This window comes from Saccostrea cucullata, unplaced genomic scaffold, assembly GCF_032062105.1.
Source record: "Saccostrea cucullata isolate Sc308-1 unplaced genomic scaffold, CSIRO_AGI_Scuc_v1 ctg2693, whole genome shotgun sequence".
NCBI lineage: Eukaryota > Metazoa > Mollusca > Bivalvia > Ostreida > Ostreidae > Saccostrea > Saccostrea cuccullata.
In genome coordinates this window covers 21,133-38,435 of record NW_026935095.1, presented here as the reverse complement: position 1 = coordinate 38,435, position 17,303 = coordinate 21,133, and the positions used below count along the sequence as shown (strand labels likewise).

At 30.1% G+C, this 17,303-nt stretch overlaps 1 protein-coding gene across 3 annotated transcripts in view; it reads left to right on the top strand.

Annotated features, from left to right (window-relative positions):
- LOC134241866 (carboxypeptidase B-like) overlaps positions 1 to 17,303 on the top strand; it is a 43,903-nt gene that overhangs the window by 14,528 nt on the left and 12,072 nt on the right. Inside the window, exons 1-7 of one of the 3 annotated variants that reach the window (XM_062723887.1) lie at positions 6,480 to 6,805; positions 9,033 to 9,072; positions 9,420 to 9,461; positions 9,808 to 9,941; positions 10,194 to 10,323; positions 10,578 to 10,679; positions 11,070 to 11,177. In XM_062723887.1, coding sequence (XP_062579871.1) covers positions 6,717 to 6,805; positions 9,033 to 9,072; positions 9,420 to 9,461; positions 9,808 to 9,941; positions 10,194 to 10,323; positions 10,578 to 10,679; positions 11,070 to 11,177 — 645 coding nt within the window. In that variant the 5' untranslated portion in view covers positions 6,480 to 6,716. Of the gene's footprint in view, positions 1 to 6,479; positions 6,806 to 9,032; positions 9,073 to 9,379; positions 9,462 to 9,807; positions 9,942 to 10,193; positions 10,324 to 10,577; positions 10,680 to 11,069; positions 11,178 to 17,303 lie in introns of those variants that run through there. The other 2 variants (XM_062723886.1, XM_062723888.1) reach the window with 2 other exon arrangements.

Sequence of the window (17,303 nt, the reverse complement as noted above, 5' to 3'; positions counted from 1 at the left end):
ATCCCGTAATGAAAATGTTGTGCAGTTTTCTGCACACGTTTAAGGATATATTTCTCTAAGAAGATGGGAGAACAAGACGGGCAGAATGCCTATAGCGTCAGATATTAAGAAATCATATTAAATAGGTGAATTGATTATTTAAATTAACTTTTAATAATTGAAAGTTTTGAAATTATGAGAAAAAAACTTTTCAGAGAGAGAAAAAAATATCGTAAAAAAAATTCTTTCATAAAATTATTAAATGGTATTCGTGGGATTCGAACCCTAAGGCCAAAATGAAATTATAGTTTGTGTGGAATTTCCTCCCGCCTCATTGAAATGCCCCCTCCTGAAAAAAATTTATTGACCAAAAGTAGGAAGATTTTTTTTTTTATTTTAATCAATTTTTTTGCCCATTACATTTATCACATGTCAGACCTATGTAAAATTAGGTTTTATTGTTGATGGTAGATACTTTTTTAAAAGTAAGAAAATGTATACGTATTTACTGTTTACTGAGATTTTTATAAAAAAATTTAAATTTATCTTCAATTAAAAAAAAATAATAATTTCCCTCCCTTCCTCCTGTGTCTGAAACCCTTCAGGCGGCAATTCCAAACAAACATTTTTTTAAGGATGGCCTAAGCAATAAAAATCCGACGTATCAATAGCATACTGCTTTGAGACTAAAGCATTAACAATTATGCTACACCGCTCATGGTGATTTTAGGTATTTAAATCATGTTCGTTATATGACCCGCGATTTAATGGACTTGAAGTATTTCTCGGAAAGATGCTAATGTTGTGTAATAAAATTGTACTTTTAACGTATAGTGGGTCTTCGCTCCATGTTTTTGAATACCACAAAATGTGTATTTTATAGCACACATTTAGGATCATTTTTCAAAATAATTGGAGGGAAGACCCACTCATATTGAAAAATTTCTTTGAAGTACATGAAAATGATCGTTTTTGTCCTTTTTAGTGTGTGTAAGCATTTTCATAGGCGAATATTTTGTCTTTGTGGGTATTTGTAAATTGTAGAAATTTTACATAAAGTATACATTAATATTAGATGAAATATCAAGTAAAATTTGGATTCAATTGAGATTAAAATTTTCACATCTTATCTGTCGCACTATAGGCATTCTGCCTGCCCTATTCACCCATCATCTTTCCTGCATCGATTAATCGACAAGCTTTCCTTTTCTTATTTGAGAAATACTCTTACACTAAATTGCATATTATTTCCCCCATATTACCCTTTATAATTTTATTTATTTATTTTTTTTTGGGGGGGGGGGGGAGTCTCAAAAGAAGCCTTTAAAGGGTTTGGGTGGCGGATAAAATATACAAGATGAAGAAATAAAATATCTAACATTAAGAAATAAAAGGGATAGTGCAATGCTGAAATGAAGAGAAATATACCCCAACGTTGTGTAACGTGCAACGATGTAAAGGGTGTGGTGATTTGTCTTGTATCACCCGGCGTCACATTAAGTTTTCACCTGTTAACTAAAATATAAATTCATAACTCTAAATTTTCTGCAGCTAGACGTTAATGCATGTTGCAAAGGCTTTTCAATTATAAATATTTTCTAGATAAAAAATAAAAAAGAAGGTGTTTTAAAGAAAAAAAAATTACATTATTAAATAGTGGGTATAAAAATGATAATGTTCGCATTAAGTTTATTTTTTTATGAAAACTATCAACTCAAAACTGTTCCTTACCTTCAGCAAGGAAACTAAGCAATACAATGTTGCAGTTAGAAAACGAGGTCTTTAAAAATTTGCATAAGGAATAATCATCTTAAAAATATGTAATGCCCTTCCTCCCAAGGAAAAAACAAATAAAGAGCCTGAATATTTACAAACTTTACATTAAAATTTATTTTATTTCTATTCTGACTGAGAAAAGACACATAACTCCTATTAAGATGGGCCTTCTGTGAATCAGCGTGAAAAAAGGTTGCAGAGAGAAATGAAAAAAAAAACATACTGCTGAAACAATTGTGGAAAGACATATTTTAATTACATTTCTCTGGTCTGATTAAGGAATTGGAACATGTTATTTTTAAGTTGTTGTAAGCTAAACACAATTGACGAAATCCATTGACAGCATGGAGTCACTGGTATCTTGTTACAAAATATTATTTGTTTTTATTACTTTAAGCAATAAAATTATAAATTTATCTGTTCTGAGACAGGGTTTTCGTTTTCTACAACCCTATGATACTGCTTGATTTTCCCCAAACATGTTTCCCTTCAAATTGACACAGACGCAAAAGGGTGCATATATTTTTTTATATTGACTCAAACACACCAAGGAAAATACATATATAACCGGGAAGAAGACATAGAAGGTTTCCTCTTTAAAAGAATCATGATAATTTAAAAAACAGAAGAAGGGAATTTATTCTTTTACATATTCATGCGCAGATCAGGGGAGAGGGGGTAGGGGGTCTTGAACTTGGTTCCCTTTAAAAAGCACGGACCATCCTTGGATAACCTGTTACGTTAGTGGTATAAAAAAAATCATAGATATAAAGATTTGGAAGTCAATGAATCCCCCCCCAGGTACACACACAACCTTACACACAAAATTGAATTTTCACGTGTAAACGAGTTGATTTTTTATAGCTTGTCAACAAATTTCTGGGGTGGATTTTTTTTCACTGGGTTGGACCCCCTCCTACCTGTAAAAAAATTACCTGGTTTGAACACAAGCCTGACATCTAATATCTTTTCCGCGTACAACTGAATATATATACTGTTTGACTGTGATAAAAAAAAATGTAGGAAAAATGATATTGCGTCTTTGTGTATTATTTCCTATAATATCAAGGAAAATATGCATGTAGTTAGTACAGATTATTTAAATGAATCAGATGCCGTGAAGTGAAAGTGAAATTTAAAAAAAAAAAAATGGAAAATTACTTAAATTGCCATTGGACATTTCCAAATTTATTTTTTTAAACACATTCTAATTGTAAACAAAAGTACTCTTAAATTGATTGAGTGTCTGATTGAGAATATCTATGTAATTTATTTTAGACAGATGGATATGGAGATAACGAACAGTATTCAATCTCAAAGTCCATCTTACAGCAATCTATTAGAATTCCAATTGATACCAATTGTCTTCCGTTAAAAGCAGGCTTATTTTCTATACTCATATGGAGTCTTATAATTAAAAAAAATTGTGTGGCCTTCAACTCAATATTAAGATATTGATATTGACGTATTGTCAGTTAATAACGGTAATTTCCATTACTACGTCGATACAATACGATATGATATATCCTGTTGAGCTTGAGATAAAAGGTACCACAGTCTGACACATCTGTATAATACTTAGATATTTTACTTAAAAAAGACGTTAGTTGTAATCTTACCACCAAGCTATATGATAAACGTGGTGACTTTAAATTTTCTGACTTGAAAAAGGGTCATATATTTTTTATATATAAGGGAAATGTTTAGTGCGACGTCACACAAAAAGGTACATGTTGTATTCCTCATAAATCGTCTAATTTCTACTATTAAGTCATTTGATAGATAAAGGCGTAGTTTTCTTCATTTCATTCACAAGTCAAAGGCACGGAGATCCTTGGATAACCTGTTACGTTAGTGGTATAAAAAAAATCATAGATATAAAGATTTGGCTAACCCCCCCCCCCCCACTACACACACAACCTTACACACAAAATTGAATTTTCAGGTTTAAACGAGTTGATTTTTTAAAGCTTGTCAACAACTTTCTGGGGTGGATTTTTTTTTCACTGTGTTGGACCCCCTCATACCTGTAAAAAAATTACCTGGCTCCGCGCCTGACATCTAATATCTTTTCCGCGTACAGTATAATATGATCTGTCTGTGATAAAAAAAAATGTAGGAAAATGATATTGCATCTTTGTGTATTATTTCCTATAATATCAAGGAAAATATGCATGTATGTAGTACAGATTATATAAATGAATTAGATGCCGTGAGGTGAAAGTGAAAACTTTTAATAAAAATGGAAAATTGCTTAAATTGCCATTGGACATTTCCAAATTTATTCTTTTAAAACACATTCTGATTGTAGACAACAGTACTCTGAAATTGATTGAGTGTCTGATTGAGAATATTTATGTTGTTTTCTGATTGTAGACAACAGTACTCTGAAATTGATTGAGCGTCTGATTGAGAATATTTACAGACAGATGGATATGGAATAACAACAGATGAACTTGATATACAAATTAATCTATGAAAGTCACAATTGGGACCAGTCATTCTTACATGATAACACAGATAACGGACAATCTCTATGATATCTAAAATAAAAAAAATGCTGTAAAACTTCAACTCAATATAAATTTATATGACGTATTGTCAATAAATAACGGTAATTTCCATTACGTGACACACACGATAACGATAATCTTAGCTTGATATAAACAGATAGACAGTCTGACCTATCTGTATGAACTTGATATATTTTAAAAAAGACGTTAAATGCTATCTTTCCACCAAGCTATATGATAAACATACGACTTTAAATCTGCTTGAAAAGGGGGTCAATGACCTAATTAATATATGCAAGGGATATGTTTATGTGACGTCACACAAAAAAGGTACATGTTGTATTCCTCATAAATCGTCTAATAGTATTACTACTATTAAGTCATTTGATAAATAAAGACGTAGTTTTCTTCATTTGATTCACAAGTCAAAGGATAGAAACAGAACATCAGATAAAATCATCAGTCGATCTTTCACAGAATGTTTTTGTTGGGATTATTAAAAGAAATGAGACGTAGAACCAGATTAATACGACGTTTTGAGACAATAAAGAAAACAACTCATAACACTGATCTCTATAACCACGCAAAGGGACAGAGTAGTGGAATCTATGACCTCACAATCAGGGACCAGTCATTATTACATGATAACACGATAACGGACAATCTCTATGATAGTAGTATAAAGACAGCAGTAAAACAGGATGAACGTGATACAAATTTATATGACGACTCAAAAGGACAGGATGGGACACCTATGATAATTCGACAAAACTTTCTACTGTAATACAGCTTACTGACAATATGTATGGACACGTGAATGAGAATTAAAATACGATACATACGATGACCTGATCCTAAAAAAATACAGAATTTAATCACAAATCTAATCAATGATGATTATTTACCAACTGCAAAATTATTTCTTTTATTCATATTGTAAACTGTTTGTCTTTCACCAGAGACTGCCAAGCGTTGTTTTCTTTGGCAAAATAAAACATAGTTCCAGATTTTGCACTCTAAAAAAACATTACTGTTACCACCTTTAAAGTATGCCATTCCTGATACGGTTTATAGCTATAATTTTTCTTAGAAAAAAAAATCTCATATAGCTTAACTTAAAAAAAATGGAATAAGTGTTGATCTTACGTGTGAAAGGTACATTTCACTTCATTTTCTTGCAGTTTAATCTTACCTAGAATGTTAAACATGAAAACCTTACTCATATTTATTAAGAATTTATCAATCTGGAAATGATTTTATTTTTTATTTATTTATTTTTTTTTTTTTGTAAAGTACTTAAAAAAAATTATTTATTAATGAAATAACTTTAAATTACTGTGCAGTTATCATTGAGAAATCGTTTTGCAAACGTCTAATGTTATACCCAGTGAAGCGAACGGTAATAAGATATTATCTTATATCAGGATGATCATGAGAGTAGATGCTTAGGAGGAGTACTCTGTGGTTAATTTTATTTTAAACTCATTGATTTTAATCGAGTCCCCATATAAATAGAAGTAATAAATGTCTATTGACAATATGTCCTTTAAATATTTAACTATCACGTTGAATGAAATACCTTGAGATAACGAACAGTATTCAAGATTAAAAGTCAATTAAACATTACGAAATAGAAGCAGAGTAAACATTGACCTCCAAAACATCAGGGGTGTGATATTGTGTCCCTGTCGTGATTGGTGTCAAATACTTCATTTTTTTTAATTACATGGGAATAAACGTAAACTTATTGGGTTTGAGACAATTATTGACATCAAGAAAAAGTAAACATAAGTGAATTAAAATGTTCCAATGATAGAGCGCACTTTTGAAATTTGTTAGTCACTTTAATACTTTATGTACATCATCAAAGATCCAGTAACTGTCAGATTACGTGACGAAAGTCTAAATGGAAGAAAATTTATTAATCTCAAAATGGAGTTAATAAGCAACATTTCATCTCACCAAAATTAGTAGTCTTCAAAAAAAAAAAAGCCACCCTATATTGAATATATATATTTATGTATTAAAGTTTACAAGTGCATTTAACTGTAAATAACGCATAAATAACTGTTGATATAAAGTTTTCAACTTCATTTACTTATATACAGCAATATACATTGTACTTCATCACCTGCATACGCGGATGATATCTCCCAGTTTTGTTCCTTTTCTCCATACATTTTTCCATTAATACCATTTCAATAAATGCAATGCAATATCATCGATATCTATGCCATCTTTTATTCTTATCTAATGTAATATTTACTCTGAACATTAAATGAAAGTTTCTAAGTGTCAAACACTCAATGTTACATAATTACCTACGTGTATCTCCGCTATATTCAAGAGAAAACGTAAAAACTGCATTCCATCATTATATGGGAACCTCAGATCATTAAGACAGGGATAAAACCAGACGTACAAATATCTTAACCATCACTGTACAAAATGGAGGGAGAAATTTGGACGTTTGTGATCTTCGTGATACTGTCTGTAGGATCAGTTCCGATCCAGAATCCCAGAAAGACATATCATCTGTAAGTAAATACTGAATATGAAATAAATAAATAGTAATATCTAATATTTGTGAGTGCAGAAAGAGTGTTCAAAAGAGTTGCTATCTGTAAGTGCAAAAAAGTATTTAAAATAACTATTATTTGTACGTGCAAAAAGAGAATTAAAAATAGCTACTATCTGTAAGTGCAAAAAGAGTATTCAAAATAGCTACTATCTGTAAGTACAAAAAGATTATTCAAAATAGCTACTATCTGTAAGTGCAAAAAAGTATTCAAAATAGCTACTATCTGTGCAAAATAGCTACTATCTGCAAGTGCAAAAAAGTATTCAAAATAGCTACTATCTGTAAGTGCAAAAAAGTATTCCAAATAGCTACTATCTGTAAGTGCAAAAAAAGTATTCAAAATAGCTACTATCTGTAAGTGCAGAAAAGTATTCAAAATAGCTACCATCTGTGCAAAATAGCTACTATCTGTAAGTGCAAAAAGAGTATTCAAAATAGCTACCATCTTTAAGTGCAAAAAAAGTATTCAAAATAGCTACTATTTGTAAATTGTAAAAAATTATTCAAAAGAGTTACTATCTGTGCGTAAAAATGGGGTATATATACAATTAAGTATATGGGGTAGAAATTGAGGAGAATTTTCAGCACTACACGGGTAAAGTTAGGGTTGATTTTTTTAATATATTTAAATATGTTTTTGTTATTGAAAAGGAAACATAGAAAATAAAATATCAATTTTTAAGAAGTAGGCTGTCCTAATTCATACAGAAAAAAATTAATTCAATTTGATATGTTTTCTTATATTTTTTTTTAATTCAAAACATCAAATTATAAACGAAATAAATGATTTGAAACATTGCACTTCATAAAGTGTCGTTAGACAGAGAAAGAAGCATCTTCAGTGGCTACATGTTGAATACGTAATATCGCGAGTACCTCGCAGTTATCTAACTTACTTCCGCTCTTTTGTGGGGAGAGTCGAGAAATTTCTAAATCTCGCGAGATTACTGGGGCACATGGCATTGTTTACAGTAGTGACAATCGAATGATTTGAATAATTTATGCCGAAAGTACAATGTATTGCCAAGAATTAAACTTCAAATAGTAGAATGTTAAATAAGGAGAGTTGAGAATATTTTTTCAGCTTTAAAATGTGACGATTTTCAATGAAAATTTAATGAGAAGGGCCCGCTTAGTTAAAACTATCGTTAGAAATGTAACATTTTAAGATTAACTCCTCTCAAAAATTAATTAGACTGGTTCAGCGATTGTTTAGCAAGGTATTCTACCAGCATTTTTTGCTTATATGTCCTAATGAATTCTACAATGATCGATCTTGCGTTGCATTCAATAGCACATTTGCCCCCATCCAACAGACGTTTCCTACCTCCATCGCGAAAGAGTTCCGCTAAGTTACACATGTAAGTAATCGCGATATCAAGTATTAAGTTGTCAACCTTCGGTGGCTGCATGTTGAATTTAAAAGTTGTCAACCTTCAATGGCAATCGGTGCATGTTGTATTAAGTTATCAACCTTCGGTGGCTGCATGCTGAATTAAGTTGTCAACCTCAGTGGCTGCATGCTGAATTAAGTTGTCAACCTTCAGTGGCTGCATGTTGAATAAAGTTGTCAATCTTTTTACTTTTTTAGTTCATCGTTCTCTTTACCACCACTGGAGTCTTTTTTTGTAATGGCGGACTAGTTTCCAATCTTAAAACATTCATTTTCCTTTCGGAATGTGTATTTCTTCTTAATAGAATGCGTGTGAGGGTAAGGGGTTAAGGTTGGGGAATGAACTGTGAAATTATCAAGTAGTGAGTTGTTATGTTATATTATATGAACTACAGAAATAAGTTAATCCGTGTTCACCCCACAACTAATGACCACGTGCAATTATTTAAACAATAAAATGCTTTCTTTGTTTGTTGTTACTGGAATGAACGGAAGCAGCTGTTGCAGAAAAAATACATAACCCGCGTAAGGTTGATCCGTGTTCACCCCACAACTAATGACCAGGTGATATTATAAAGTAGTGAGTTGTTATGTCATATTGTATAAATTTCAGAGATAAGTTGATCCGTGTTCACCCCACAATTAATGACCAGGAGATATTATATCGTAGTGAGTTATTATGTCATATTGTATGAATTTCAGAGATAAATTGATCCGTGGTTACCACACAACGAATGACCAGGTAAATTATAACGTAGTGAGTTTTTATTTCATATTGTATGAATTACAGAGATAAATTGGTTCGTGTTCACCCCACAACGAATGACCAGGTGATATTATAACGTAGTGAGTTTTTATGTCATATTGTATGAATTTCAGAGATAAGTTGATTCGTGTTCACCCCACAACTAATGACCAGGTGAGATTATAACGTAATGAGTTGTTAAGTCATATTGTATGAATTTCAGAGATAAGTTGATCCGTGTTCACCCCACAACGAATGACCAGGTGATATTTATTTATTTTATATCATATTGTATGAATTACAGAGATAAATTGGTTCGTGTTCACCCCACAACTAATGACCATGTAAATTATAACGTAGTGAGTTTTTATTTCATATTGTATGAATTACAGAGATAAATTGGTTCGTGTTCACCCCACAACAAATGTCCAGGTGCGAGCTTTAGAAAGACTCCAGGACAATCCGATTCTCAAGGTATGATCCTGATTTTCCTCTTTATATTCAGATTATAATAATCTTTCACTATCAGTGTCAATTTCCATCCTTGTGCTTAAAATTTCTTGACCGTTCTGTCAGTAGAATTCTTTATTTTATGTAATTTTCTTTTACTTTGTTATATTCAGTTTTAAGCCAACCCTACTTCAATCTGGTCACTTATTTTTTTCTTTTTATAACAAATCATTTCTATTTACCACCATAAATTTAGAAATATTTTAAAAGATTTTTAAAAGATAGAGTAGAATACCCTCACTCTACGCAAGTTATTTTCAATTTTTTTTTTACTTAAAAGTTTCTAAATAACCAAATTTTCTTTTTCTAGATTGACTTTTGGAAGAGACCGCATTTAAACACTGATGTAGAAATTCACGTGCCTATAAAAATGTACAATTACGTCACAAAGAAGCTGTCACGTGTCGGCCTACAGCCAATCATTTTAGTCTATGATTTACAAAGGTATTGATCAAACAATTTTAAATATTTTGTTTCGGCATTCGTGTCGATAAGTTTCTTTTCAAAAAAAAAACCCCATAAAGTAATGATTTGATATCACTAGATTTATTTGATTGTGTTTGGTTCGTTGAATTGCGGGAATAATTTTGGCTTGTCCAATGATGACAAGACCTGGATTTATCCATTTTGTCAATGATAAAATCGTATATTTTTTTGTATGTTTTGAAAGAAATGTAGAGATTTTACTGTTTTCAGTGTAATCGACCAGGAACAGTCATCCATGCAGAATCCTGATTACGTCATTGACTCAGCAGGCGCCATTATAACTTCATTAAGTCATGCCATAAACCAGGATATCGTGGGAAAATTCGCAAGACATTCCGAGGTAGATAACATTATAACCTAACAAAAGACACAGTGCTTTATTCATGTCAATATATCTGAACCCATAATGTTACAGACATGTTCTGTTGATTTTAATGTACATTTTATTTATTTGTTACTTGTACAACATTCAAATCAACAAGTTACACGGGCCGTGTGCTCCTTGTCATGATCTGGGAATAAATACATTGAACTACATTGCCAATATAAACGTCCTAGCAATAATATGCTGAATTTATTTTTTTTTTTGCTCAGATTGACAGCTGGCTTACCAGCATGGCGTTACAATACCCCACACTCGCTAAAGTGGAGTCCTTGGGTACGTCACACGAGGGTAGAGACATGAAAATCATAAAGGTAAATGATGTCTTAATGAAACCTATTTTTTTTCAAAACATTCGAATTAACTGCTTGTTGGGTATTGTATAAGTGAACATTTAAATTGAGTGACTTTTCTCTAAATATTGTTATTGTGAGAAACAATTTTAACAGTTTATTAAGTTCAGAAAAAATCCTTTTGGTGCAGAATAAATTGAAAGCAGTGTTCAATTTTATCGATCTCAAAACCAATATTGATAATTCCAAAACTGAATCCTTGCCAAAAACACCACTTTACAGTTCATTTCCGGTTGACATAATGTGCTAACTAATTCCGATTTATAATTCGACTTTGAATTTTAATTTTTTTTAAATAACTGATTGTGCACACTTAGATTTAAATCCTGATTAACGAAAATTAATTTCCAGCTTGGCAAAAACGATGAAGGACGGGCTAAGCCAGTGATTTGGATCGAGGCTGGGATTCATGCTAGAGAATGGATCGCACCTGCCACCGCCATTTACACAATAAACAAGGTATAACCCGCCATTTACACAATAAACAAGATATATACCACCATTTACACAATAAACAAGGTATATAACACCATTTACACAATAAACAAGATATATATCACCATTTACACAATAAACAAGGTATATATCACCATTTACACAATAAACAAGGTATATATCACCATTTACACAATACACAAGGTATATATCACCATTTACACAATAAACAAGGTATATATCACCATTTACACAATAAACAAGGTATATACCACCATTTACACAATAAACAAGATATATACACCATTTACACAATATATATATACCATTTACACAATAAACAAGGTATATACACCATTTACACAATAAACAAGATATATATCACCATTTACACAATAAACAAGGTATATATCACCATTTACACAATAAACAAGGTATATACCACCATTTACACAATAAACATTATATACCACCATTTACACAATAAACAAGATATATACCACCATTTACACAATAAACAAGGTATATACCACCATTTACACAATAAACAAGGTATATACCACCATTTACACAATAAACAAGGTATATACCACCATTTACACAATAAACAAGGTATATACCACCATTTACACAATAAACAAGATATATATCACCATTTACACAATAAACAAGGTATATACCACCATTTACACAATAAACAAGATATATACCACCATTTACACAATAAACAAGATATATACCACCATTTACACAATAAACAAGATATATACCACCATTTACACAATAAACAAGGTATATATCACCATTTACACAATAAACAAGGTATATATCACCATTTACACAATAAACAAGGTATATACCACCATTTACACAATAAACAAGGTATATACCACCATTTACACAATAAACAAGGTATATACCACCATTTACACAATAAACAATGTATATACCACCATTTACACAATAAACAAGGTATATACCACCATTTACACAATAAACAAGATATATACCACCATTTACACAATAAACAAGGTATATACCACCATTTACACAATAAACAAGGTATATACCACCATTTACAGAGTAAACAATGTATATACCACCATTTACACAATAAACAAGGTATATACCACCATTTACACAATAAACAAGATATATATCGCCATTTACACAATAAACAAGGTATATACCACCATTTACACAATAAACAAGATATATACCACCATTTACACAATAAACAAGATATATATCACCATTTACACAATAAACAAGATATATACCACCATTTACACAATAAACAAGATATATATACCACCATTTACACAATAAACAAGGTATATACCACCATTTACAGAGTAAACAATGTATATACCACCATTTACACAATAAACAAGGTATATACCACCATTTACACAATAAACAAGATATATATCGCCATTTACACAATAAACAAGGTATATACCACCATTTACACAATAAACAAGGTATATACCACCATTTACACAATAAACAAGATATATACCACCATTTACACAATAAACAAGGTATATACCACCATTTACACAATAAACAAGGTATATATCACCATTTACACAATAAACAAGGTATATACCACCATTTACACAATAAACAAGGTATATACCACCATTTACACAATAAACAAGGTATATATCACCATTTACACAATAAACAAGGTATATACCACCATTTACACAATAAACAAGGTATATACCACCATTTACACAATAAACAAGGTATATGCCACCATTTACATAATAAACAAGGTATATACCACCATTTACACAATAAACAAGGTATATACCACCATTTACACAATAAACAAGATATATACCACCATTTACACAATAAACAAGATATATATCACCATTTACACAATAAACAAGATATATACCACCATTTACACAATAAACAAGGTATATACCACCATTTACACAATAAACAATGTATATACCACCATTTACACAATAAACAATGTATATACCACCATTTACACAATAAACAAGGTATATACCACCATTTACACAATAAACAAGATATATATCACCATTTACACAATAAACAAGGTATATACCACCATTTACACAATAAACAAGATATATATCACCATTTACACAATAAACAAGGTATATACCACCATTTACACAATAAACAAGGTATATACCACCATTTACACAATAAACAAGATATATACCACCATTTACACAATAAACAAGGTATATACCACCATTTACACAATAAACAAGGTATATACCACCATTTACACAATAAACAAGATATATACCGCCATTTACACAATAAACAAGATATATACCACCATTTACACAATAAACAATGTATATACCACCATTTACACAATAAACAAGGTATATACCACCATTTACACAATAAACAAGGTATATACCGCCATTTACACAATAAACAAGATATATACCACCATTTACACAATAAACAAGGTATATACCACCATTTACACAATAAACAAGGTATATATCACCATTTACACAATAAACAAGATATATACCACCATTTACATAATAAACAAGATATATATCACCATTTACACAATAAACAAGGTATTTACCACCATTTACACAATAAACAAGATATATATCACCATTTACACAATAAACAAGATATATATCACCATTTACATAATAAACAAGATATATATCACCATTTACACAATAAACAAGATATATATCACCATTTACACAATAAACAAGATATATATCACCATTTACACAATAAACAAGGTATATACCACCATTTACACAATAAACAAGGTATATACCACCATTTACACAATAAACAAGATATATACCACCATTTACACAATAAACAAGATATATATCACCATTTACACAATAAACAAGGTATATACCACCATTTACACAATAAACAAGATATATATCACCATTTACACAATAAACAAGGTATATACCACCATTTACACAATAAACAATGTATATACCACCATTTACACAATAAACAAGGTATATACCACCATTTACACAATAAACAAGATATATATCACCATTTACACAATAAACAAGGTATATACCAGCATTTACACAATAAACAAGATATATACCACCATTTACACAATAAACAAGATATATATCACCATTTACACAATAAACAAGATATATACCACCATTTACACAATAAACAAGATATATACCACCATTTACACAATAAACAAGGTATATACCACCATTTACACAATAAACAATGTATATACCACCATAACACAATAAACAAGATATATATCACCATTTACACAATAAACAAGGTATATACCACCATTTACACAATAAACAAGGTATATACCACCATTTACACAATAAACAAGATATATACCACCATTTACACAATAAACAAGGTATATACCACCATTTACACAATAAACAAGGTATATATCACCATTTACACAATAAACAAGGTATAACCCGCCATTTACACAATAAACAAGGTATATACCACCATTTACACAATAAACAAGGTATATATCACCATTTACACAATAAACAAGGTATATACCACCATTTACACAATAAACAAGGTATATACCACCATTTACACAATAAACAAGGTATATACCACCATTTACATAATAAACAAGGTATATACCACCATTTACACAATAAACAAGGTATATACCACCATTTACACAATAAACAAGATATATACCACCATTTACACAATAAACAAGATATATATCACCATTTACACAATAAACAAGATATATACCACCATTTACACAATAAACAAGGTATATACCACCATTTACACAATAAACAATGTATATACCACCATTTACACAATAAACAATGTATATACCACCATTTACACAATAAACAAGGTATATACCACCATTTACACAATAAACAAGATATATATCACCATTTACACAATAAACAAGGTATATACCACCATTTACACAATAAACAAGATATATATCACCATTTACACAATAAACAAGGTATATACCACCATTTACACAATAAACAAGGTATATACCACCATTTACACAATAAACAAGATATATACCACCATTTACACAATAAACAAGGTATATACCACCATTTACACAATACACAAGGTATATACCACCATTTACACAATAAACAAGATATATACCACCATTTACACAATAAACAAGGTATATATCACCATTTACACAATAAACAAGATATATACCACCATTTACACAATAAACAATGTATATACCACCATTTACACAATAAACAAGGTATATACCACCATTTACACAATAAACAAGGTATATACCACCATTTACACAATAAACAAGATATATACCACCATTTACACAATAAACAAGGTATACACCACCATTTACACAATAAACAAGGTATATAACACCATTTACACAATAAACAAGATATATACCACCATTTACACAATAAACAAGATATATATCACCATTTACACAATAAACAAGGTATATACCACCATTTACACAATAAACAAGATATATACCGCCATTTACACAATAAACAAGATATATATCACCATTTACATAATAAACAAGATATATATCACCATTTACACAATAAACAAGATATATATCACCATTTACACAATAAACAAGATATATATCACCATTTACACAATAAACAAGGTATATACCACCATTTACACAATAAACAAGGTATATATCACCATTTACACAATAAACAAGATATATACCACCATTTACACAATAAACAAGATATATATCACCATTTACACAATAAACAAGGTATATACCACCATTTACACAATAAACAAGATATATATCACCATTTACACAATAAACAAGGTATATACCACCATTTACACAATAAACAAGATATATATCACCATTTACACAATAAACAAGATATATATCACCATTTACACAATAAACAAGATATATACCACCATTTACACAATAAACAAGATATATACCACCATTTACACAATAAACAAGATATATACCACCATTTACACAATAAACAAGGTATATATCACCATTTACACAATAAACAAGATATATACCACCATTTACACAATAAACAAGATATATATCACCATTTACACAATAAACAAGATATATATCACCATTTACACAATAAACAAGGTATATACCACCATTTACACAATAAACAAGGTATATACCACCATTTACATAATAAACAAGGTATATACCACCATTTACACAATAAACAAGGTATATATCACCATTTACACAATAAACAAGGTATATATCACCATTTACACAATAAACAAGGTATATATCACCATTTACACAATAAACAAGATATATACCACCATTTACACAATAAACAAGGTATATACCACCATTTACACAATAAACAAGGTATATACCACCATTTACACAATAAACAAGGTATATATCACCATTTACACAATAAACAAGATATATACCACCATTTACATAATAAACAAGGTATATATCACCATTTACATAATAAACAATGTATATACCACCATTTACACAATAAACAAGATATATATCACCATTTACATAATAAACAAGGTATATACCACCATTTACACAATAAACAAGGTATATATCACCATTTACATAATAAACAAGGTATATACCACCATTTACACAATAAACAAGGTATATACCACCATTTACACAATAAACAAGATATATATCACCATTTACACAATAAACAAGGTATATACCACCATTTACACAATAAACAAGGTATATACCACCATTTACACAATAAACAAGGTATATACCACCATTTACACAATAAACAAGGTATATATCACCATTTACACAATAAACAAGATATATATCACCATTTACACAATAAACAAGGTATATACCACCATTTACACAATAAACAAGGTATATACCACCATTTACACAATAAACAAGGTATATACCACCATTTACATAATAAACAAGGTATATACCACCATTTACACAATAAACAAGGTATATATCACCATTTACACAATAAACAAGGTATATACCACCATTTACACAATAAACAAGGTATATACCACCATTTACATAATAAACAAGGTATATATCACCATTTACACAATAAACAAGGTATATACCACCATTTACACAATAAACAAGGTATATACCACCATTTA